Raw genomic sequence first — 24,714 nt, forward strand, 5'->3', positions numbered from 1 at the left:
ATATTCCACATCTACAGAAGAAAAAATCATTTTATAGAGCTGGAAATTTGAGCAACTTAAATTATTACCTCAAAATGCTATAGCACTATCTTGAATTTGCCAAAATATAGTCTGTCTGGTTCTCTGTCTCATCAACTTACACAATCTTGTCCTCAGCATGATTGCATTCTGTCACAGTTGCTTCCTCAACAACTATTTACCTGCTTCCTCTCTGAAGCAGTTTTCACTGAGCTGTGGTAGCAGGTGCCTTCAGGGTTCAGAAGCTCCCCATAATCTTCTCTGCGGGGTGTTACAATGCTTCATAAGAAGAAAGCATGGCAGTTGGTGGAAAGAATCCTGAAGCACTTCTAAGCCTCAAAGGCGCCCACTGCCAAGGCTCAGCAGTTCAGCAAAAACCTGCTTCAGAGAAGGAGGTAGGTAAGGAACTTTCTAAAAACAAACACAAGCCAAAAAATAAAAATAAAAAATGCAGAATAAGAGAAGAAGCAGAGAGGAAAATGAGAACTCTTATTATTCTTAGGTCTTCTAAATATTTGCTAAAATAAAAATTTTAATAGTGGTATGTAAGAGAATTCCAAGCGACGATGACCAATGAACCACTACATTAGTAAATATTCAATGAAAAGTTCAAAAGTTTTCCCATATAAAACCCCAATATTTTCAGGTTTTTAAAAATAAGATTAAAAAATATATATATCAGACTATGAGCAAAGAAAACTTTCAAATAGTTGGCTAATGGGATCCGATTAGGAACAAAATTCAAACTACAAATGCCGCACTGGGATGAGTCAGAGTCCTCAAAGAATCTTTTCACCTGGGAAAAACTATCATATAAGAATAAAGGACTAAAGAATAAAATTTTCTGACAGTTCATAGCTTACCTATTGATTGTGGAGAATCCATGTAGGGATTACATTTTGCATAGTGAGCACGGTCTGTGGCCAGCATTACTTCAAATACTTTCTCTGACTTGATTATTCCATTTTCTGAAATATATGTGAATGTAAAAAATTTTACAATAAAATAATAAGATTCCTTTCATTGAGTTTTAAAGCAGAAATAATTTTTCTTTCAGCATTATGGGGGAAAAGATATATTGACTAAGTAAATCATACCATATTTAATAAGAACTAGTTTTTAAAATTATTTAAATGATTTAACTAAGCTAACTTCTTTTAACACATGTAACTGGAGTAGTGGTTTCAATTTTTGTTTTATGAGATGTTGCCTCAATTCTTTTTACACATGAAAATGAGGGATTTAACTAAATAATCTCTCAGATCCTTTCTCTAAATCCAGTTCCCCACATTTTAATAAGCAATAATTTCTCATTGCAATATTTATTCCATAAAGAGTTTTATGAATATACAGAAGTTTAATTTTTATACTGCAGATAGGATGGGAATTACAGGAAGAAAAGATAACAAAATAAATATGTTTGTTCTTGAAAATCAAGGAGAGAGAAGCAACAATATAATCAACAGAAAATTCTCAAATAATAAAAGGCTTTAAATTTTGTTCACCTACTTTTTAGGAAAAATTATTTAATTCAACAGAGATTAGTGGATACAAAGTAATTAGAAAAGATAGTACTAACACCAGGGAGGATATCCAGGAAAGGCTTAAGACCAAGTGGGAAGTGATATATGAGAACAGTCTCAAAGACAAAGAGAGATCAGAAGAGGCAGAGAGGTAAGGAGGCAGTGCACAGAGAACAAGTTTATGCAAAAGCATACAGTCTAGTTTGGAAGAATTATGAGACCATGAAGTGGATTAATATAAAATAAAGTTAAAAAGATAGTAGCAGTCAAATTGTTGGAGGGTTATGAATGCCTGGTTGAGAAGTTTATCTCAGTTCAAAGGGGGGAAAAGCCACTGATGATTTTTTAATAAGGGAGTAAAACAGTCAAAAAGTATTTTGTAAAGAATAATTAGGCAACTGTGGATAGGATGTATCAGAAAGGAAACAAATCAGGAAAACTATTTTAAAAACCTTAACAATCCAGACAAGGAAAGTATTATGGTCTTGAAATTTTATTTCAAGAGGATATGAGCAAAGAGGAGAAACATGGATGGATACGTGACATCAATCAGTCAACATGCTTAACTACTATGTGCCAAGCATTGTGCTAAAGAGATATTAGTTGATTTGGCAAGCAACTGATGGAGAGACTGGGAAATGAGGGAAAGAGATGAGTCAAGGGTAATATCTGGACTTGCAAAACTTGATATGTGTTTAGAGTGATGTTCTCAACTAAAATAGGGAATATTTGGAGTAAGGTTAATTTAGAAAGGAGAAACGCTTCAGACATAATTCATATGAGACACCTATGAAATATTGGGTAGGAAATATATAAAAAGCAGTTCCCAACGTGGAGCTAGAGTTCAGGAAAACAGAGATAATCTAATCTATAGGCACTGATATTAGTTTAGAGGAAGAAGAGAGCCAAAGGCAGAGGATACCCACAGTGAACATAAAAGACTGAAAAGGAGCCATAAAACAGGTAAGACATTAGGAGTACCAAGGAAAATCTAGAGAAGAAGGTTCAACGTATCAAAGAGAAGGTTAAAAAATATATACAGGAGAAAATAGGATAGAGGGAAATACAGAATAATAAGTGAATATGAATGAGATTAACTCTCCAATAAAATGGAAGCAAATTGCAGAGCAGAATCCTACAATATTATGTTATTTATAAGAATCCCATTTGACACAGAGACACACATATAAAGTAAAAGGAAAAGGCTGGAACAGCTTTATGTTTCAGATTAAGTAAAAAAAACAAACAAACAAACAAACAAAAAAGAGGTAGTAATTCTGTTCTCAGATAAAGCAATAAAAACAGAAGGAAGAAAAGGACATCTTGATAAAAGGTCCCATAAACAAAGTAATAACAATACTAAATGTATATACACCAAGTAGTAGAGCACACAAATTCCTCTACAAAATATTACGCCACTTACAGGAAGAAATAGACAGCAAAACTATATTAGTGGGGGATTCTCAACTTTCCCCGTTCAGAATTGGACAAATCTAACCACACAATAAGCAAGAAACTAGGGAGGTTAATAGGAAAACCTAGATATGATAGACCTCTGGAAAAAACTGAATAGACAGAAAGGAATACACCTTTTTCTAGGCAGTACATGGCACCTGAACAAAAATTGACTATATTAGGGCACAAAACCCTCACAATCAAATGCAAAAAGCCAAAAATATTAAATGCTTCCCTTTTCAGACCATAATGCAATATAAATTATATTCAATAAAGGGCCAGGGAAAGATAGACTAAAAACCAATTGAAAATTAATCTAATTCTAAAGAATGAATGGGTCAAACAACAAATGACAAAAACCCATAATTTCATCAATGAGAATAACAATAATGAGACAACAAACCAAAACACCTATGAGATGCAGCAAGAGAAAAGAGTAATGGATAGTGTTTAAAGGCTGCAAAGAAATCAAGAATTATAACCAATGAAAAAGTCATTAGATTTTTGCAAAAGATCTTTGGTAAACTTAGAAAGTGCAAAGTAACCAACCATATTTGAATTTGATTTGCATTTTCAGAACTTTTAAAGAGTCAAACATAATAACTAAAGTAAATATTTGATGATGATTGTTGTTTACTCTGGGAAAAAAATAGATGGGTATTTTAGGAATTTTGGCAAAAATAAACTCTGAGGGCATTTCAAAAAGGGAAATTGGCATATAAAACAATTCTGAAAAAGGATGAAGAAATACAGGTCGGTCCTGATGGATTTTGGTCTGATCACACATGTAAGAATGATCAAGTGGATGAAATTTGAACCCATGTAGCTTGTCTATCAGTATGCATTTGTGATAAAGTACAAATAGACATTGAGTTAACCCAATAATTACACAGAGATAGAAGAGTACACCTTTAGAAAACTGTACAACTCCAATAAGGACCCTAAGTATTTCCTGTAAATAAAAGTCCATCTTTTTAAGATGCCAATATTCTATTGTAACATAACATGTATAAGACTGCCTGCCATCTGGGGGAGGGGGTTGGGGGAGGAAGGGAAAAAATCTGAACAGAAGTAAGTGCAAGGGATAATGTTGTAAAAAAATTACCTATGCATATGTACTGTCAAAAAAAAAGTTATAATTATAAAATAAAATTAAAATTAAATAAAAAAGGATGCCAATATTCTACCAAGTATTTCCATGTAACAGTAAGATATGAATATAAGAATCTGTGAAGAACTGAAAATCAAGGGCAGTACAGAGTATGTGTGAGCAGGTTATAATATATAACCAATGGAGAACTCTAAAGTGCTAAAATAGCATGAGGGAAAAGTATAAGAAAAAAACAAAATTGGTAACAATTCCACTTTTGCTTGGCTCATGCAGAAATTTCAAGTTGAGGAATAAAGAAATGAAAATAAGGTACATTAAATAGTAAAGTGGTAGGAGGAGGTGGTAACTATCAAAATATGCACAAAATTTCAATTCTTTACAAAAATAAGACTTCTGTAATAATGGTTCTCTATTTATGGCCGAGGCACAATAAAATGGTGATGTGGAAATATTGTAAAGATTAGAGTATTACAGCAAATTACCAAGAGAATAAATATTTTATATAACTAAAAAAGGAACAAAGTTTCACTTGGGGTAACAAAAAGGAATGGAACTCAAGAGAAATATGAAAAGACAGAATAATAAAGAAGGTGTATAACACTACCAGACCTCAAACCATATTATAAAACAGCAACTATATTAAAACTATTTAGTGCTGGTTAAAAAATAAAAATTATAAAAATGGAACAGATTTAGATAAGCAAGAATTAGGTACAATTAAGAGCAATAGTTTAGTTTTTAAAAAGCCAAGTACATAAAGTACTGAAGGAAGGTATCCCTAATTGTCAAGAATGGCTAAAAAAACTAGCAATTGGGGTTTGATATAAATTAGGTTTAGAAAATGAATGGTATAATATAAAAATGCTATAAATCACTGAAAAAAAAAAAAAAAAAAAACAAGGAAAAATAAATACCAAAACAACTCTCAGGTTTCACTTCACACCCAGCAAATTGGCAAAGATGACCAAAGACAGGAATAGTCTATGTTGGAGGATTTGTGACAGGAACACTTATGATAGATTTAGACTTAGCTGAATTGATCCAACCATTCTGAAGGGGGGAAATTGGAATTAATCAAAGAAAATGCTCAGAAAACGTTAAAATGCTCAGTCTTTGACCCAGAGATTCCATTATTAGGTATTTACATATTTATCCCAAAACACCCATATTACCAAAATGTTTCTAACAGCAAGTAGCAACTAAGTTGGATTTTTAAAATAATTGAATATTATTACTATGCTATAAGAAATGAATATGAAGTACAAAACAGCATGGAAAGATATGAACTGATACTGATGCAAAGTAAACAAAACTAGGAAAAACAAAATATACACTAATAACAAATGTAAAAAACAATTAAAAATTCATTCTACAAAACTGATTTTCAAACAATCCCAAAGAAGAAATATGAAAAGGCATCTCCATTCCTCTGCATTATAATATTGAACTTTTCTGATACCTTGGTCTCATATAGTGCTTTAACTGTTTTTTCCCCTTTTTAATTCTTAAAAGAATTCATAAAGAATGATCCTCTGGGAAAGGGAGAAAAAGGAATATACAGAGAAATGCAGGTAATATAAAAAGAAAAAAATTATTTGTAAAAGAAGAAAATTACAGTAATGGTTTCATCTCATACTATATACTTTAATAAGCTTTCCAATGGATACAAAATCTGAAGAAAATTATAGTAATGGCTTCATCTTATACCATATACTACAATAAGCTTCCCAATGTATACAAGATCTGAACATAAAAAGTCATTTCCATTAAAAAATTAAAGGAGAACAAGTACTGTTGCAAGTAGGACTAGCAAGAGAATCCTTAACTATAACAATAAAGATCATCATAAAACAAAATAGAAAATTTCGATGATTAAACTGTAAAGACTCTTATTCAAGCAAAATCAATGCAAAAAGAAGAAACGACATGATTTTTAAAAATCTTTATAACATACATCACTGATAAAAGCCTGATATCCAATATAAAAAGGAAATTAATACAAATAAATAATGTTAATTATCATTCTCCATAAGCAGTCAAAAATAGCAACAATTTTCAAAAAGAATTGCATTTATAAATATCCATATGAAAACATGCTCCAAAAAATTAATAAAAGCAAGGCAAATTATAATTTCTGTATCCTAATGTCAGCCCCTCCCCCCCAAACTAGTAAATATAAAAACCAAGTGGCTACATATGAAGACAAGCACCTGATTGCATTACTGGTGGAAGTATGGATTGGTTGAACAATGCTGGATTAATAATTTTAAATTATGCAAGAAACATGACTAAAATTGTTCATTTAATTTGATTTAGCAATTCCACTACTGAATATTAATGATCCCACAAAAAGATAAAAGACAGAAACAAATTTCAAGTATATATAAATATATAGTAGCATTTTTATGGTAACTAAGAACTAGAAACAAAATGGGTGCTCACTGACTCTAGGTAAACCAATTGTGTATATACATATAACAGAATATTACTGTGCAATGAGTTATAACAATAAAAGGGATTCAATAAAATATGAAAGAATTTTTATGAATAATTATAGAGTGAAATAAAGCCAGAAGAATAATAAGGAAATGAAACTCTAACTAAAATACCAATAATGGTCTCAGACAACCAATGAAAGCACACAGTTCCCTACCTCCCAAAGAGATAAATATTAAGAAGCATCAGTGAAAATTAAAGAAAAAAAAGGAATTTCTATCCAATATGGGCACTTGCTTCCAATTTATCCTTTTTGGATTCTCCCTTCAGACTGAGCTCCTTGATATCAAGGGTGTTTTTTGGGTTTTTTAACCTTTCTTACTATCTTCTTAACACAGTATCTTTAATATTTATTAACTGACTGATAGCAGGGTTGAGTGAAAATTCTGAAATCCAAACACAGGAGGCAAGATGAACCTACAAAAGACAAAGTAATTGAACAAAGAGAGGGTAATATACAACAATGAAATGATAATATTCCAAATGAACCTTTAATGGAAAAGATGGCTTTAATACATTCCTTTGAAAAAAGTTCAGAGTAGAAATCTAGAAAGGAAAATATGAGTAAATGACTCCATAGAATAATGCATTCTAATTGGGAGAGAAAGAAACAAGTATCTGTTCAGAAACAATGTCTTCAAAGGATATTGTGGTAATTGAAAAAGAAAAATAGAGGTCCTTAATGGAGAGCTGGTTCTGTTTGAAGGGTTTAATAGGAGAAAGAAGAGGAAAGATAAACTCACTCTATTAGTGTAGAAATAAGAACAAAGGAAAAGAAACTTGCTATCTTGCATAGTAGGGATTACTTATGAGAAGAATATACAAAAACATGGAGGAAGGGAGGATGGAACAAAGCTTCAGATGAACCTTACTCAGCTGAGGCAGACAAAGGACAGTTGAAAATCCACAGAAGCTGTGTGTGTGTTTGTGTGTGTGTGTGTGTGTGTGTGTGTGTGTACGCGCGCGCGCTCACATGCGCAGAGTTTGGTGTAGGAAAATGTTCAACAAAATATGAAAAAATAATAGATAAAAGGGAGAAACAGGGAAATCTAGAAAGGTTTAAATGATTACAGAGTAAGGAGTAAAACCAGAAGAGCAATTTATAAAATATCATTGTAGAAACAACTGTGAAAGACTTACGAATGACCAACCATGACTCCTGAAGACCAATGAAGAAACATGCTACTACCACCTCCTACAAGGGACAATCGATGGAGTAAGATACACATTATTGGACATGGCCAATGCAGAATTTTTCTTAACTATACACATTTGTAACAAGATTTCTTTCTTTCCCCCCCCCCCTTTTTCAAGGTGGGAGAAGCAATAAAAGAAAATAAATTTCTCTTAATTTGATAAAAAAATTACATACTACAGAGAAATCAGTGAGTAGAAAAGTGGAAGGATTAAGATGGTAGGGTAGTATAGGAGAGAAGAGTAACAATGAAAACAAACTTCAACTTCAAAAAGTTGATCAAAAAGGAAAAAAAATAAAACCTTTGATGGAATAAGAGAAAGAGTCAATGGTGTTGAATACTTACCTTCTCTCAGCACTATCTTGGTGAGAAAAGGGAGGGAGAGAAATGCTAAGAGTAAATAGTAGAAAAAGTTTTTGGCAGCAGGGCTTTTCCAAACAAGACAGAAAGGAAGCAGATGCAAATATATAAGAAGAGTCATAATAAGGAGGTTCAAGAGATATGAAGAGGCAAGGAGAAATGCAAATTTAAATGACTGAGCTTCCATCTCTTAACTATTAGGACAACAAAACTTGAAAAAAAAAAAGGGAAAACAACAAATATTAGAGGGATTCTGGGGGGTTATAACAATGCACTATTAATGGAACCATGACATGATACTGCTATTCTGCAAAGCAATTTGCAATTGTCATCACCACCTACAAAAGTCACTAAATTTTCTATCTATTGACTTGATACCATGACCATGCTTATACATCTCCCTCCCACCCTCAAGAGCACAGGAAAAGGTCATAAATTAAAACATAGGCATACACACATACATATTTGTGGTGCCAATTTGCATTACAGGAAATTTTAAAAATAAACAACAAACCAAAAACTACAAACAGAAAAGTCTTGAATTATATGCTTAAGCATTTTAAACTCGATTTTTAAAAATCAAAACCTAAATTTCATCAATGTGACTCAGTGTTTCTTTCCATCAATACAAATAGGTAACTAAGTCTTACAAAGAATTCTCCAGAGCAAGAGATTAAGATGTTAGATGACTTGTCCAATGGGGAAGGGGAAAGGGAAAGGACTTAAAACTCAGATCTTCTGACTCCAAGGTGAGCCCTATCAACTACATTCCTATATCCTATACATCTACTTAACAAGGGGAAAATTAAGAAGCCTTCTTACCAGGGAAGAGAATTTTGAGCAGGGAAGTGAATTGATCTTTTTTCTTTCTTTCTTTTTTTGAGAAGTCTAGACCTGCGATTTCTTTGCTATTGAGAATCCTTCTCCCAAACTCTTAAAAAGAAACTATCTGCTAATGCCCATCCACAACTGCTATGTAACTTTGTTGTCTTTTCTGTTGTCACTGAGCCTTTATTATAATTTTAAAAGCTTTCTTGTTCTTTTATATTATGGAGAGTAGAGGCTATGTGATAGAATAACAGGGAAACAGGTTGTGAAGAAAAGAACCAAAGTTCAAATGTTTTGAGCTTTGGTCATCCAAACAGCCCAAAAACTAGTAGAAAAGAGAAAATTGGGAAGCGATTGATAAAGGAGGAAAATAAATGGCTTTAGTTTTAGAACATTAAATTTTCTTCACTGATGAGACAGTCATGTAGAGATGGATGGTAGAACAAAGTATTTTCTCCACCTAAAGAAAATTAAGAAACCCAGTGAATATAGGTTTTAGGCATAAAAATTTTAAAAACTGGAAAAGTTGGGTGAACAATTCCACTCATATCCCCAATAATTTGAATCCTTCCTTTCACTCATTTCTCACTTGTTACAATATATAAAAATAAACAAACTGGGTATGGTGGCAAAGTAAGTAGGGCACTCCTGCTACTAGGAAACCTGAGGTTGGTCAGAACAACAGAGCACAGGAGTTGTGAGTGCCAGTGGACTAAAGTTTGTTAGTCAAGGCTTTGGAAATTATCTTCCAAACCAACAAGATGCCTAATAGGCATCCCAGAAATGGGATCATCCCAGAAAAGGATCAAGTCAAAATTCCCATGCCAATTGAAGTAGGATTAGATTTGTGAACGAATTCCCAGCTTTGATGAAAATAGGAAAATATAGTTTTGAAAATAAAATAAAATAAGGATCAATTTGTTCATTAGCCACCAGTTACATATTTGCTTCTGACAGCAAAGAAACCAAATATACAGAGTACTTTGTAAACTTTAAGACACTATTTTAAATGTAGCTATAATTACTACACCAACATTTAAATATGTATGTTAAAGTGTATAAAAACTTCCACATAACCCTAGAAACCTGCATTTCATTACTTCTTCACAACTTCAACCTATTAAATTCTAGTAGTATCCTCTAGGGAAAGAAGTCCCAACGTGGAACACCACAATCAGATACTAGAAACTAGTCAAGAGAATATGGGAAGTATTTGGTAAATAACTTTTAGCCTATTCAAAATATTCCAAAAATAACTACACCAACATTTAAATATGTATGTTAAAGTGTATAAAAAATTCCACATAACCCAGAAACCTGCATTTCATTACTTGTTCACAACTTCAACCTATTAGATTCTAATAGTATCCTCTAGGGAAAGAAGTCCCAAGGTGGAACACCACAATCAGGTACTAGAAACTAGTCAAGAGAATATGGGAAGTATTTGGTAAATAACTTTTAGCCTATTCAAAATATTCCAAAAGTAATATTGATGGAGGAAAAAATGGTATCTACTAAATAAAAATTAATCTCTTATTTTTATGTGCTGTTGAACAGTAAACTTTAAAATTTATTTCCTTCATACAGAACAGAAGGTCTACAAAGCTAAAGGGCAAAAAGAATGACAAAGGTAGGAATCTTTGCTCTAGGGGTTTCTTAAACTTTTTCTACTTGAGCCTGGGTGTATATGTATATAAAATAGGATACAAATCACACATTTATTGATAAAAATCATTTTAATATATTCATTTTAAAACAATTGTTATATATAAAATTTTATTATTTATTAAAGATGAAGGCATATTTTAATACTAATGTTTATTTTTACATCAGAATAAAATCTTGGTAGAATATTTGATATAAAATACTGTAGCCAAATTTTTCATGACCCCTACCATTCAGTTACATGAAACCATAAGGGGTTGAGACCCGTAGTTCCAACCAATCCTTCTTCCATTTGAATAGTTTCCAATTACCTTAAAAATAGATTCATAGCCTATATCCCAAGTCTTCTCTTCTCCAGGTTTAATATACCCAAATCCTTTGATTGATCTTCATATGGTATTCTTTTCAAGCCTTTCCACCATTCTTAATACCCCTCTCTCTAGGCACTTTCTACATCCATGTCCCTCCCAAAAATATGAAGCCTAGAACTGAACACTATTCCAGAAGTAATCTATCCATAGAAGTAAAAAGAACTACTATTATTACTTCCTGGGTTCTGGATACTATCCCTCTCAATGCAGTTCAAAGTCAAATTTGCACTTTTGGCTGAAATATCACTGACAATAAGCTTGCAAGCACACCAAAATCAACAGATCTTTTAAGATGAAGTACTTTTCTAGTTCTTCATGTCCCACCTTAAATCTTAGGATTAAAAAAATAAAAACTTCACAAGTCTAAGAGTTTATACTCATCACTAGATGTTCAGATTGTTTTCAAAACAAATTAAAAGGCTGAAGTAGTCATTAATAGTTTCATTTTTTCTAGATTTGGCCCATTGTCCTAAACAGTGTTTAAATCCTTACTCTGTTATCCAATTTATCAAGTATTCCCAACTTTACATTAAACAAATTTGACAAAACATGTTATCTGTGTCATTATGCAAGTCACTGATAACAAAATATGTTAAAAGCACAAGACCTGGAGACTGAATGCAAAAGCAACATGGAGACTGAATATAATCAACACATGCTATTTTCATTTTTTTCTTTTTTCTGTTTTTTTCCTTTCTCATATTTTTTTCCTTTGGTTCTGATTTTTCTCTCCCAACATGATTCATAAAGAAATGTGTATTAAAAAAAATTAATGTAGATGTATAACCAGGAAAAAAAAAAAAAGAAAACAATTTTTAAAAGGGGGAGAAGAAGCACAGAACAAAAGAGAGCTCCTTAAGACATTATGAGACCTTTCCAAGCTGACATGGAACCTTTTACATCTGGTACTCCAGTCATTCAATCAATGTTGAATTACTTATACCTATCATTTGGCCTATGTCTCTTCATTTTGTACTGAAGCATAGTATGACAGATTTTATCAAATTTAAAAACCAGATTAAGTTACTGAAGTATTCTCCCACTCTATAAATTAATCATTTTTTTAAAAAAGGATATGAGTGGGTAATAGTAAAGTTCTTGTATCCTTATCATATAATTAATTCCAAGCAAATCTTTTTTTTTTTTAAACATGACAATATAGTACAGGCATTTTATTTCACATCATTACTTATTTTGTTATTTAAATGTTCTGTTGCTTAAGTGCATACAATTTTCAAATAAAATATTTGTGTTTTAAGAATATTAAGGGAAAAAACTCAAATGAGCACCAGAAACAGAGAAGCATGGTAGGTATACACTAACTAGAAAGAAAAGTCTTAAATCCTTAAACCTCAATTTCCCCATCTATAAAATAAAGGCATTATTTGTTCTATCATCTCATGGACATTAATTATAAAATATTATACAAATATAAGCTATTATGATGCTGCCAAAAACCTAATTAAGTAGCACAGTGAATGAAGTGCTAGGCCTATAGTCAAAAAAAATCCAGTTCAAAACCAACTTCTGTCATTTTAGATGCAGGCCCTTGGGCAAGTCACCTTAGTAGCAACTACCTCTCTTTAGGGTTGTTATGAGAATCAAATGAGATGATATTTATAGCATGATTAAGCACAGTGCCTGGTACATAATAAATCCTAAATAAATGCTAGCTATTACTATTATCATTAAAGTTAAGGTAGCAAATTTTTGGCTACTTCTTAAATTTCAGAATAAAATCCCAATTTTGTGTAGTGTGGAAAAAATAAACACATGAATTTATGGCCAAAGAAGAATTAGAGAACATTATGAAATGCAAAATGAATAATTTTGGCTATATTAAACTTAAAAAGTTTTTTTGTACAAAATAAACCAGCGCAGCCAAGATTAGAAGAGAAGCAAAAAGCTGGGGAAAAAAAGTTTTTACAGTATTTCTGTTGACTCAAATTTATAAGAATCCAAGCCATTCTCCAACTGATAAATGATCAAAGAACAATTTTCAAAAAAATTAATTTTAGTCATGAAAAAAATGCCCTAAATCACTATTGACTAGAGAAATGCAAAGCAACTCAGAGGTACCACACTTCACGCCTCTCAGATTGGCTAAAATGACAGGAAAAGATGACAAAAGTTGGAGGAAATGTGGGAATACTGGAACTCTAACACCTTGTTGATGGAGTTTTAAACTGATCCAACCATTCTGAAGAGCAATATGGAACTACACAAAAAGGGCTATCAAACTTGTATGCCCTTTGACCCAGCAGTGTTTCTACTAGGCCTATATCCCAAAGACATAATAAAAAAGGGAAAAGAACCCACATGTGCAAAAGTGTTTGTAGCAGCTTTTTTTTGCAGTGACAAGGAATTATAAACTGGGTGGATGCCCATCAGTTGGGAAATGGCTAAATAAGTTATGGTATATGAATGTTATGGAATACTATTTATTCTATAAAAAACAATCAACTGGATGATTTCAGAGAGGTCTAGTGAGACTTACACGAACTGATGCTAACTGAAGTGAGCAGAACAAAGAGAACAGCAATAATAAGATTATGTGATGATCACTTGTGATAGACATGGCTCTTTTCAAACAAGGTGATTTAACAGAATTTCAATACACTTGTGATGGAAAGAGCCATCCTCATCGAGAGAGAGAACTATGGAGACTGAATGTGGATCAAATCACACTATTTTCACTTTTGTTATTATTTATTTTTTCTTTCCTTCTTGTGTTTTTTCTCCTTTTGATCTGATTTTTCTTGCACAGCATGACAAATATGAAAATATGTTTAAAAGAAAGGCACATGTTTAACACATATTGGATTAACTCCAGGGATGTGAAGGAAGAGAGAAAAATCTGGAACTCAAGGTTTTGCAGTGGTAAATGTTGAAAACTATCTTTGCATATATTTTTAAAATAAAGAGCTATTATTTTAAAAAAAACACAAACCTATTTTTGGCATATTTTAGAAAAAAATGAAAAGCTATTAAAAAAAAAAAAAAAAAGACAAGCATCTTCCTAGTGAGAGATTAACTTACTACCAGGAAGCATAAAATAGGCAGGAAGGAGAATAAACTCCATGAGTTATTTAAGCACAATAAAATCAAAGCAATTTGAACAATTAAATGGGTTTTCCCTATAAAGCTAACATTTCTTTATGTGGTTCAAAACTTTTTTTTTTTTTTTTAAGTTTAGCCATTTTGACCAAAAATCTTCTAAAATGCATTAATCAATCAGCAGATTGCTTTATATGCCCTGAGGAAACAGACTTTTTCACTAAAAAAAAAATCTATTATTACCTACAATAAACATTTATTAAACATCTATGTACAAAGCATTGTGATAGGGACAGCCACTAAAATAAAATAGTCTCTACTCTTCAAGTAACATGTGAACTGAGCTTTGAAGGAAGAAAAGGTATTTAGAAAGTAAAGGTAAAGAATTTATTCCAGATACTGGAGGGTTAGGATGAGAAGCAATAAGAGATACATAGAAAACGCATGGAGATAGTAAGCAGATAAAGCACAAGGAACAAGGAGGTGTACAACTGGCAGAGCAACAGATAAAAAGATGGCTGAAGTGAATGGGCACCAATTAAGATACAGATTGAGCTTTTCTCATCCTGATGATGGATACCTACTTTCTCCTCTAAGAAGCTCTTCTTCCTCTGACTGGCTGGCACTAAAATCCTGAATTCGGGAACATGATCCTAATGTATCTACTAATCAAGATTGTAAATTTCTATTTCTCAGGATTGCTGGTCTCTGGGACATAACAGATGCTTACTAAATGCTTATGAAGGGATTGGCTCTAGTCAGCTATGCAGAGCAATTGCCTTCCTTGCTCCAATTGCCTTAACCACCTCCCTCACCTTCCTGTCTGGGACTGATTTTCACCTGGCTCCCATTTTAAGCTCCCAAGTAGAAATCTTTGGGGCTTTGTAATGCCTCTTCCTTACATTCAACAAAGGAATTATGGACATGTTATTGCCAAACACTGTGCCAGGCACTAGAGAAAACACATGCAAAAATGAAAGACTACCCTCAAGGAGCCTACATTCTATGAGAGCGGAGGGAATGATATAAAGAAAAATATTATATAAATTAGCTTCTGGAGGAGAGTGAAGGGCCTTGTAAAGTAGGAGAAAAAAATTAGGGGAGACCTCCAGAAGAAAACGGCACTTATATTGGGTTTTAAGAAATTTAAACATTGTATGAGGTAGTCAAAAGAAGGAAATAAATTCTAGAAATGGAGCAAATTAAGGGAAGATGGAATGTTGTATACAAGAAACAGTGTAGGTACACCATTCTGCATTTATATGGCCTGAATTAGGCAAGTTCAAATTGTTTGAAATTAATGTTTGATGTCAAATTATCTAAACAATCTATTTATTCTTCTGGTTGTATGTGCTTCATATAGCTTTTCCCAAAAATTTTATTTCAAAACATTGTCAAGTTTGATGTAACTGAGTGTATGAAAGAGAGTAATCTGAAATGAGTTTGAAAAGGTAAGCTGGGACCAGACTGTGAAAAAGAGCACAAGCCAAAAAAGAGCCTAGGGTTTATTTCATTCCTAAGCAGAAGTTCTTTTCCTTTGACAATCTGGTAAAGCCAATGGACATAATATTGAAGGACATGCTAAATTTCAATTAGAGATTAGTGAAAATAGTGATGTAATTCCCACCTCTCCCCGCCATGAAACTTTACAAACCCACTGAAATATTTCCATTGATCCCAGGTTAAGGACAAGCCCATGGAACAGTTTGAACAGGGGTATGGCAAGATCAGATTTGTACTTTATGCAGCACAAAAATGATAGTCTGAAATTCAAGAAGCTAGATCAATTACTGCAACAATCTCAGATGATGGCTGCATGATTAGATGGATGAGAAATGCAATAGAATCAACAAAACTTGACAATTTAATATGAGGATGAAGGCTAATTGAAGATGACTCCAAAAATTGTTAATCTGGATAAGGATGATCATAAAACAAGGTTGCTAAAATTTGGAAGGGAGTAATGAATTGTTTTGAATATGTTAAATTTGAGATACCTAAGGAACATGCATGCAGTTGGAAAGTCCAATAGAAAAGTGACGATACACAGCTGGATTTCAGGAGAAAGACAGTCTGGACATAGATGGAGTCATTTGCAAAAAGGTGACAACTGAACTCATGGGAGCTGATATCACCTGAAAGAATAGGGTGGAAAGAGGAGAAACAAATTGAGACAATGATGATGATCCAGCAAGACACTGGGTCATAAACTCAGGATGTTATCTAAGAAAATCATGAATGCTCATAATATAGTTTGCAAAATATTTTACATACAGTGTTCTTGAGCTTCACAACATAAATTCTGTAGCTAGCTATGGAAATTTGTATTGCATGCATATTTGTGATGAGTTTTGTTTTTCCTGTCTTCTCAATGGGTGGCAGAGGAAAAAATAATAATTTGGAACTAAAAATTTAAAAATTTTTAAAGCCAAAAACTGTTTTAAAATGAAAATTGCATTATAACTAGTTCCTAGAATATTCATTAAATATTTATGTTTTAAAAAAAAATAAAATAAATTCTAGATAGCTCCTCATTTTACATATGAGGAAATAGAGGGAGATTAACTGACTTGTCTCTGTCATCCAACTAGTTAGAAATTAAATCTAGGTTTCTTAAAAGATCAGTGTTCTCATTCACCACATCGTACTATCTCAAATAAATCCAGCACTCTAACTACAGTATAACTAAGAGAAAAGACAATGGAGAATATAAACCTGATCATTTTAATTAAAGCAGCCAAAAAAAAATGAAACAATTTGGCAACAACAAATTAATATTAAATTGCGAAAAATTTATCTAACTAAATATTAAAGCACTATAAAGCATGGTTTACAAGTGAATGCCCATAAAAGTTTCACTAGAAATTAAATAAAATGGGAAGGCATCTTTCTGAATTTTAGATAAGATCTCAATTTAATTACACTAATAGCTAAGTATCTCATTAACTATTTGGGACATAAGCCAATAAAATAAAAGTAATGTACTTTTGAACCAAAATACTACTTTCCATTGACTACCAGATTCACAACCCAGGTGTCATCCTCAATTTCTCACTTACCACCAGCTCCATCCAATCTTTTGACAAGGCCTGTTTATTTACTTTTCTCCTCTGATACCACCCAGATCACCAACCCTCATCATTTCACACTGAAACAGCCTGCTGGTGAATTTGCCTGTCTCGCCTCCCCACTGCAATCTAACCTCCTAAAGCACAGATTCAACTATGTCACTCTCTTACTTAATAAACTCCAGTGTTTGCCCATTGCTTCCAGGACCAAATACAAAAAAATTCTGTTTAACCTTCAAAGCCTTTCAGCCTCTCTTAACCTTGCCTTTTCCAGTCATCTCATACCTCCCTTACCATGTATACCTTTTAATCTAGTGACACTCACTTCTTTGCTGTTGCATTATAAAGACACTCAATTTTCTTGGTTCTAGGCATTTTCTTTTGCTATCCCTTCATGCCTGAAAAGCTTTTCCTCTTCGTCTCTACCTGCTATCTTCCTTAATCTTTTGCCTCCTTTTTGTATCTAACCCCAGAAATGAGCTAAGTATCTGGCACAGGGTATGCATTTAATATATGTTCACTGATTGACAATTTTAGCTGCTTAAAAACAAAACAAAACAAAAAACCAATGCAGCCAACTGTTCTCTAGTTAAAGTAAAAGTAACTTACACATTCTTATTTTAAATAGTAGCATTTAGCCTAATTTAATACTTCAATAATAAAATTGTTTCCCCTTAAATCTCTTGCTTTGTAAAGGCAGTGTTTTAAAAGGCTGCATTATTACAGAATCCCAGGCTTTTCAGGACTGGAAAAAACCTTAAGACATCCTCTGGTTTATATCTCTTTCATTTTATAAATTAAAAAAAAAAAAAAAAGAGGCCCTAAGAACTTTAATGATATCGTATACCTTGTTAAATGGAAGTCAGTGCTAGAAACCAGTTTTCTGGTTCCTAATCCACTGTTTATTACATTACATCTAATAGTTTGGGTTACTAAACAGTATAGATTTATTTTCCCCCTTATACAATTTATACAAACTTCTTCCATCACCAAATTTACCCTTAAAATATAAGTAAGATCAACCTTCATTTGTATGTTTGCTTTAATTTTTATATGATCTGATTTGAGTTCCAATTGTTTGAAATTAAATGTGTTCAATAAGTATATTGTCTACATACATTACTCTGATCTCCATTTCTATATAGACTTTTTCACAGAAATAAATTTTTAAAACATGTGAAATTGGTTGAATCAAGTCTGGCACTATTAACCTAGTAACTAAAGTTGGAATACTTTGAAAAAGCACAATTCTCTGCACATAACTGGTTCTTAATAAATGCTTGCTGACTTCAACTGATCTTCTCTATAATGTAGTTACACAAAAAGATGCCAATAACTGTCATTCTATTTACAGTGTTTTCCAACTGCTACACCCCAATCATACATAGCTAATGGTCTTCAATCTGGGCCCAAACACTAAAATGTACAAAAAAGATATGGTTATGGTAATTATGAATACATACACAAATATTTTATGTTTATATTGCAAGTCAAAATAAAAACATTAAAGATTTTTTAAAAATACAAATTAATAATGGAATTCAAAACAAAATCTAATTTTAAAAAATTGTTAAAGGTACCAATTTCATTTTTTTCATCCCCAAATTTGTATAAGCTCATTATCAACCTCTTAGCAACAGCATCTTAGGAGTTAAAATATTACATCAGTAAGAGGCTGAAACTTAAAAGTTGCACAAGTGTTACAAAATATGATAAGGCAACTTATCTTCTCTAATTTCCTCCTGTAGTAGTATATCACTTATTTTAAAATGAATAATAACATTAGGCCAACATTCTCTGTTAAACATTACCTAGTCACTAGATAGAAAAACATCTTTAAAATTTTCATCTAGGAACTATAATAGGAGATACATGGAGATAATTACATAACAATTGGAAAGAAGATCTAGTCTTGGCTAACCCCAAATTTGGCCCAAAAAAAGACTGAAGAGCCTGATTGATTACAAATTTCCTACACAGCCAAGTATCTACAGAGATAACTTACCAACAGAACACTATTACTTAATTAATTCTTTTACATTTTTTAAAAATACATTCTCCTTCATGAGCAAGCATTTAGATTATTCTTTTCAGAAAAAAGCATGAAACATTAAAAATCTGAGCATCTGTACTAGTCACAATGAAGAAACATTTAAAGGCAATGTAACCATGAGATCTAGTTCACTTTCAAATGAAATACTTTGTAAGAATTTTTTAAACTCTTTGCATTAATTTCTATTACTGATTAATAGCTTACCTTGACAGAGAACTTTACTCTTGCAAAGTACTTCCATATATTTGAAACTCATTTGATAAAATCCACTCAAAAGATTATAATAATAATTTATACATATGAAGTACTCAAAATAAAATTATTATTAATCCTATTATCTTAATTTACAGGGGGAAAAACTCTGAGTTTAAGGTTAAAGTGCACCAAGGTCACAATGGTAACCAAGTAGTGAAATCTGAACTTTCAATTGGGGTCTTTAGTGGTTTAGAGCATTCCCTGTTTCTATCGGCCCAAATGCCAGACTTTGAAATATGAAGAACACTTTTTCATAAAAGTGTTCTTCATATTTCAATCAGCAAACTTTTACTGAGCATCATAGTATGTGTTCAAGGTACTTTTATTGAGGCAATGTGGAACGACTATAAAGCGATCATCTCCTTTCCCCCACGAAGTTCACAATTAAATTACAGAGCCAAAGGAATAATAAGAAAAAAGTTCTAAGACACTATAAAGCAGAAAGTGATTAACTGCCAAAGGGATGCCGAACTGACAGACAAGTAGTGTCAGATTCCTGTTGGCCTTCAAGCAGATGTTAAAAGGGCCTTTTTTGTTTTATTTGTTTAAAAAACCACCAATCCTGACAGAAAACTCGCAGGGAGGAGAAGAAGGAAGTAGAATCAAAATTGTGGCACAAGAATGCACCCCCCAGGTGGTCCGGAATTCTCTCAGGATGCTTTGCAAGCTTTTCATCTCTGGGTCTTTCAATTAAGACGATCCTGAGCGGAACATAGGCACACCGCGGTGAAGCTGGGCAGCATTTCCCTAAATCGAACCTTTTCCCCCACGCCGACCCGTGAGCTCTCGGATTGTTTGTAGAAGACTGAGTATCTTCTCTCTGGTCTTTCTATGGCAACCCACCGCCACCTCCCCCCAATCTGCCTTCCTCTCGTCAGGCAGAGAAGCATCTTCCAGAGACCGCGGGAGGTCGAGAACAAGGTGTGGCGGGGGTGGTAAAGGCTTGGGGGGGAAAAAGCATCGCCCCGGGAGGCCTGAGGAGGTCTAGGATCACAAACCGCCCACACTGCACCTCCCCACCTTTCTCCGCGGGCTCCTCGTGTCCCAGTACCCAGGCACGCCCCTCTGCAGCCAGACCCGAGAATGCCGAACGCCGGCTCTGAGTGACAGCCCCGCCACCTGTGCTCGCACCTCCGCGCCCCACCCGTCCTGAGGCAACCGGGGGGTCTCCCACCTACCCCTAGCCGACCGCCCCCGGCTGGGCTCGAGCCAGTTCCTGTCGCCCGCCGATCGCCCCCAGGTGACAGGTCTCCCGGGAGGGAATTACAAGTGCGTGTGGCCCGGCTCGGAGGGCGCCACCAACTGTCCTACCCGCCGCGACTGCCGCCACCGCCTTCCCTAACCACGCCGCCGAGAAAGAGCGGCTGCTGCCCCCGAAACCGGCGAGGCGCTGGCACGTCCCTCCCCCGATTCTCCCCTCCCCAGGGTCCCGACCCCGGACGAAAGAAAGCGGCTACGGCCGCACTCACTGCGGAGATTTTGGATGAGCTCCGAGTGATTGGCCCCGCCGGACTTCCAGGCCATCGCGAGGCACGCCTGGAACACGTAGAGAACCAGCTTCAGCGCGGCGGCGGTGCCCAGCAGCTTCGCGAGGAACTCGACCACCTCCCACACCGACACCGCCCCGTCAACGTCCGCGTCCCCGGCGCTGCCGCTGCCGCCGCCGCCGCTGCTGCTACTGCCCCCGGGGCCGCTGCGCGCTCCCGACATCCCCTACTGCGCGCATGCGCTCTGTGACGGGGCAGGGGCGCTCGGGTGGGGCTGGAGGCGGCGGCGGCTGCTGCTGCAAAAGAGAAAAAAAAAAGCCGGTCTGACTCAGCGGCCTTACGCTCTCTTTTTCATAGTCGCCCCCACTGCCGAGGCTGGGGCATCCAACCTGTGCTATGAGCTCTCCCTCCGCTGCCAGTCCAGAGGCCCAAACCTGGACAGGAAAGGGACATCTGTGTTCCGCTTCCTGGGGATTTTAAGGACGATCTGAGCCAGAGCCGGCAGCTGGGAACGAGGTCGTGGGCAGCCACTAGCGCGCCTCGGGGCCACGCTCTTTCTCCTGCACGGCCAGCTCGTCTTGTAGTCGGGGCTGTCCCTGAGGCTGTAGCGCCTTCGCAGGCTCTCTTGGTAGGAAGAGGGGGACGCAGCGCATTTTGTATCGCCCGAAGGTCACGAATTGCCTGTGCTGCTGTTGGCGGACCCCCCGTCTCGCTTCCAAATAGCTTGCAAGCCAGAGAAAGACGAGGGGAAAGCATCCTTGAAGGTCTCCCTTAAGCCACGTTTGCCCATCACTTACTTTTTTTAGTTTAAAGTGACACGGCCCTTCAGTTAACACTACAGACTGGAGAAAGGCGGCGGCCCAGAGCACCTAGGTATTCCATACACGCTCCTTGCCTCCTTACACGCCACCAGCAACCTAAGGCACCTGTCGTCCGTCCTCTTCCAAATTTCTTTTGTAATAATGAAGATGAATCATGGCAGAAAATAGGGTGAGAATTATATGAAGTCGTGCAGATCGTCCAAGTCGGAAGGGGGACAAAGAACAGATGCTTATTTAATTTTTGGTTTAGCTAAGAGTTTAAGACTTCTTTCCATACTTGAACGTTTAATTTGTTGCTAGTAGTGGTAGTCGTTTCATCAAAATTAAGCTAATTTGTATTCATAGAATTATGTCAAAAAGGCATCTATCTTGTCCAACTCTTGCTTAGTATGTGACTTTAGGCCTTTTTTTTCCCCATCTGTAAAATGGAGTCGAACTAGATGGTTTCTAAGGACTCTTCTAGCTCTAGATATATAATTCTGACTTGGCCAAGAGTCACAGCCACCTAATAAATAAAAGAATTAGAATTTGAACTTTGGTCTTCTGACACTAAATGTCCCATTAACTGTATACCTAAAAATGTGGCACACACACACATACATACAGGTTTGATTTAAAAATTTACTTTTTGCCCTCTAATTTTGTTTCATTGCCTAATCTTTTATTTAAACCACTCTAAAATTGTTTCTAGGGAAGCAAAGTTTGAGGGGTTGGGGAAGAAAGTTGAAATCAAATAATAGGGTAATTATGCAAGCTGGCTTAGAAGCTACAACAAAAATGAAATCAATTATCCTCAAAAGAATGAACACTCCACATTATTCAGTGATGTGTGTGTGTTACTTTCTCCCTGACAAGCATGCATTTTCAGCAAATTAAGAATCACAAGTTACACAATTGATCTGGATTCTAGCTCTGTTGTCATCAGCTTTATTGTGGATGAGCTCAGAGCTGGCCGGGAACCCTGCCTGTGGCATCGGATCAACATCCAAAGCTTTTATTAACCAGCTTTGAAGTTGGTTGCCATAGGGTGGTCTTTCAGAACCCAATCAATGAACAATTTTGAATGAAGTATAGCTGCAAGTAAGCATTTGGCAAGTCACTATGCTGCCACTGCAACAGCATCAAGTTTTCTGGCTCTCTCTCAGTGGCAGAAACGTGACTGGAAATCTATTTCCCAGTCTGCAATAAAAGGGAAAACAATACCTACTTGCAATCTTGGGGATTTTGTGACCACAAATGAAAAAATATATGGCAGAATATATATGCTACAGAATAAATTCTGATGTCAGGAATAATTTAATGTCTTACTTGGAGCTTTTTCATGAATATTTGTTGATTGAATACAGTTGTCATTTGAAGAATTCTGTAAATTTAATAGGTTTCTACTACACCTATCTGCTGCTACAGGATGTTCTTTCAGGCTGGGAGGGGGGATGTGGGGTGAGGGAGCTGGAAAGATTCTAGAGGCCTTTCTCAGGAACCTGATAACCCTCTTCCAAGCTGACCTAGATGGATTAGATTAGCATGCCCTGCCTTAGTAAGCAGTCACTGAAAAATAGCTGCAGCATCATCATAGATTGAAAAAAAAGAAAAAGAAAAATCTCTTAGTTTTAATAGCATTCTGCTAGGTAGGGTGAAAACTTGCTTTCCAGTACTTTATAATCTAGTTGGTGACATAAAGCATACATTACTAGAAGATGACTAATGATAAAAGCAATATATGATATGTGCCAAAGAAGGGACTGTGAATGTTCAGAGGAAGAAGAGAATATTGGGGTGGTTGAGAAATGATAATATTAATCATAGTTCAACAGAATAAGGACAAAAGATAGGCAGTTAAGTAGGGTGGAAAACAAAGTTGTGTATAGTGACACTTTTAAAATATCACTATTTTTAAAATTCACATATAGTTCAAAAGATGGTAAGAAAAAAATCCCATTTAAAATAATGTAAATAATATAAAATACTTGGTAATCTACTTCCCAAGACAAACCAGGAATTATATAAACACAACTACAAATAAATCAGATCTAAACAATTGGAAAAATATTAATTGTTCCTGGGTAGGCTGAGCCAACATAATAAAAATGATAATTCTACCTAAACTAATCTCTATGCAGTGCCATAGCAATCAAATTATCAAAAATCATAGAGCTAGAAAAATTACAAAATTCATCTAGAAGAACAAAAGGTCCCTTGACCTTTTTGATGAATTTTGTAATTTTTAAATATATATTTTAAGGGAGTTAATTAAAAAAAAAAAGGTGAAAAAAGGCAGTATAGGCATATTAGATCTTAAACTGTATAATAAAGCAATAATTATCAAAACAATCTGGTACTGGCTAAGAAATTAAGTGGTGAATCTGTAGAATAAATTAAGTACAAAATATAATAAATGATCATAATAATCTGCTATATGAAAAACCCAAAGATCCAAGATTTGGGGACAAAAACTTATTTCCCCAAAATTTCAGGGAATTGGAAAATAGTATAGCAGATACTAGATATAGACCAACATCTCACACCATGTACCAAGATAAGGTCAAAATGGACATATGATTTACACATAAAGGGTAATACCAAATTAAGAAAGCAGGGAATAGTTTATGACCAAACAATGGATAGGGGGCATTACAAAATAGATAATTTTGAATATATAAAACTTTTAAAATTTTGCACAAACAAAACCAATGCAACTAAAATTATGAGGAAAGTAAAACACTTGAAGGGAAGATTTTGCAATAAGTCTCTGACAGAGGCTTCATTTCTCAAATAAATAGAGAACTGAATCTAAGTTACTCAGTCTAAATTAAATTCTGAAAATACACATCATTCTTCAATTGATAAATGGTCAAAGGATATAAACAGGTAGTTTTCAAAAAAATGCTATATATAGTCATATGAAAAAAGGCACTGAATCATTGTTGATTAGAGAAATACAAATTAAAGC

At 34.7% G+C, this 24,714-nt stretch overlaps 1 protein-coding gene across 2 annotated transcripts in view; it reads right to left on the reverse strand.

The window, feature by feature from the left end:
• Positions 1 to 21,187, reverse strand: part of PCMT1 (protein-L-isoaspartate (D-aspartate) O-methyltransferase) — a 42,476-nt gene extending 21,289 nt beyond the window's left edge. For both annotated transcript variants that reach the window (XM_074309572.1, XM_074309573.1), the window contains exons 1-2: positions 20,926 to 21,187; positions 882 to 986 (exon numbers count right to left, since the gene is read on the reverse strand). In XM_074309572.1, the coding sequence (XP_074165673.1) occupies positions 882 to 986; positions 20,926 to 21,166 (346 nt within the window). In that variant the 5' untranslated portion in view covers positions 21,167 to 21,187. The remainder of the gene's footprint in view (positions 1 to 881; positions 987 to 20,925) is intronic.
• Between the last annotated feature and the right edge of the window lie 3,527 nt (positions 21,188 to 24,714).

Source organism: Sminthopsis crassicaudata, chromosome 4, assembly GCF_048593235.1.
Source record: "Sminthopsis crassicaudata isolate SCR6 chromosome 4, ASM4859323v1, whole genome shotgun sequence".
Classification (NCBI taxonomy): Eukaryota; Metazoa; Chordata; class Mammalia; order Dasyuromorphia; family Dasyuridae; genus Sminthopsis; species Sminthopsis crassicaudata.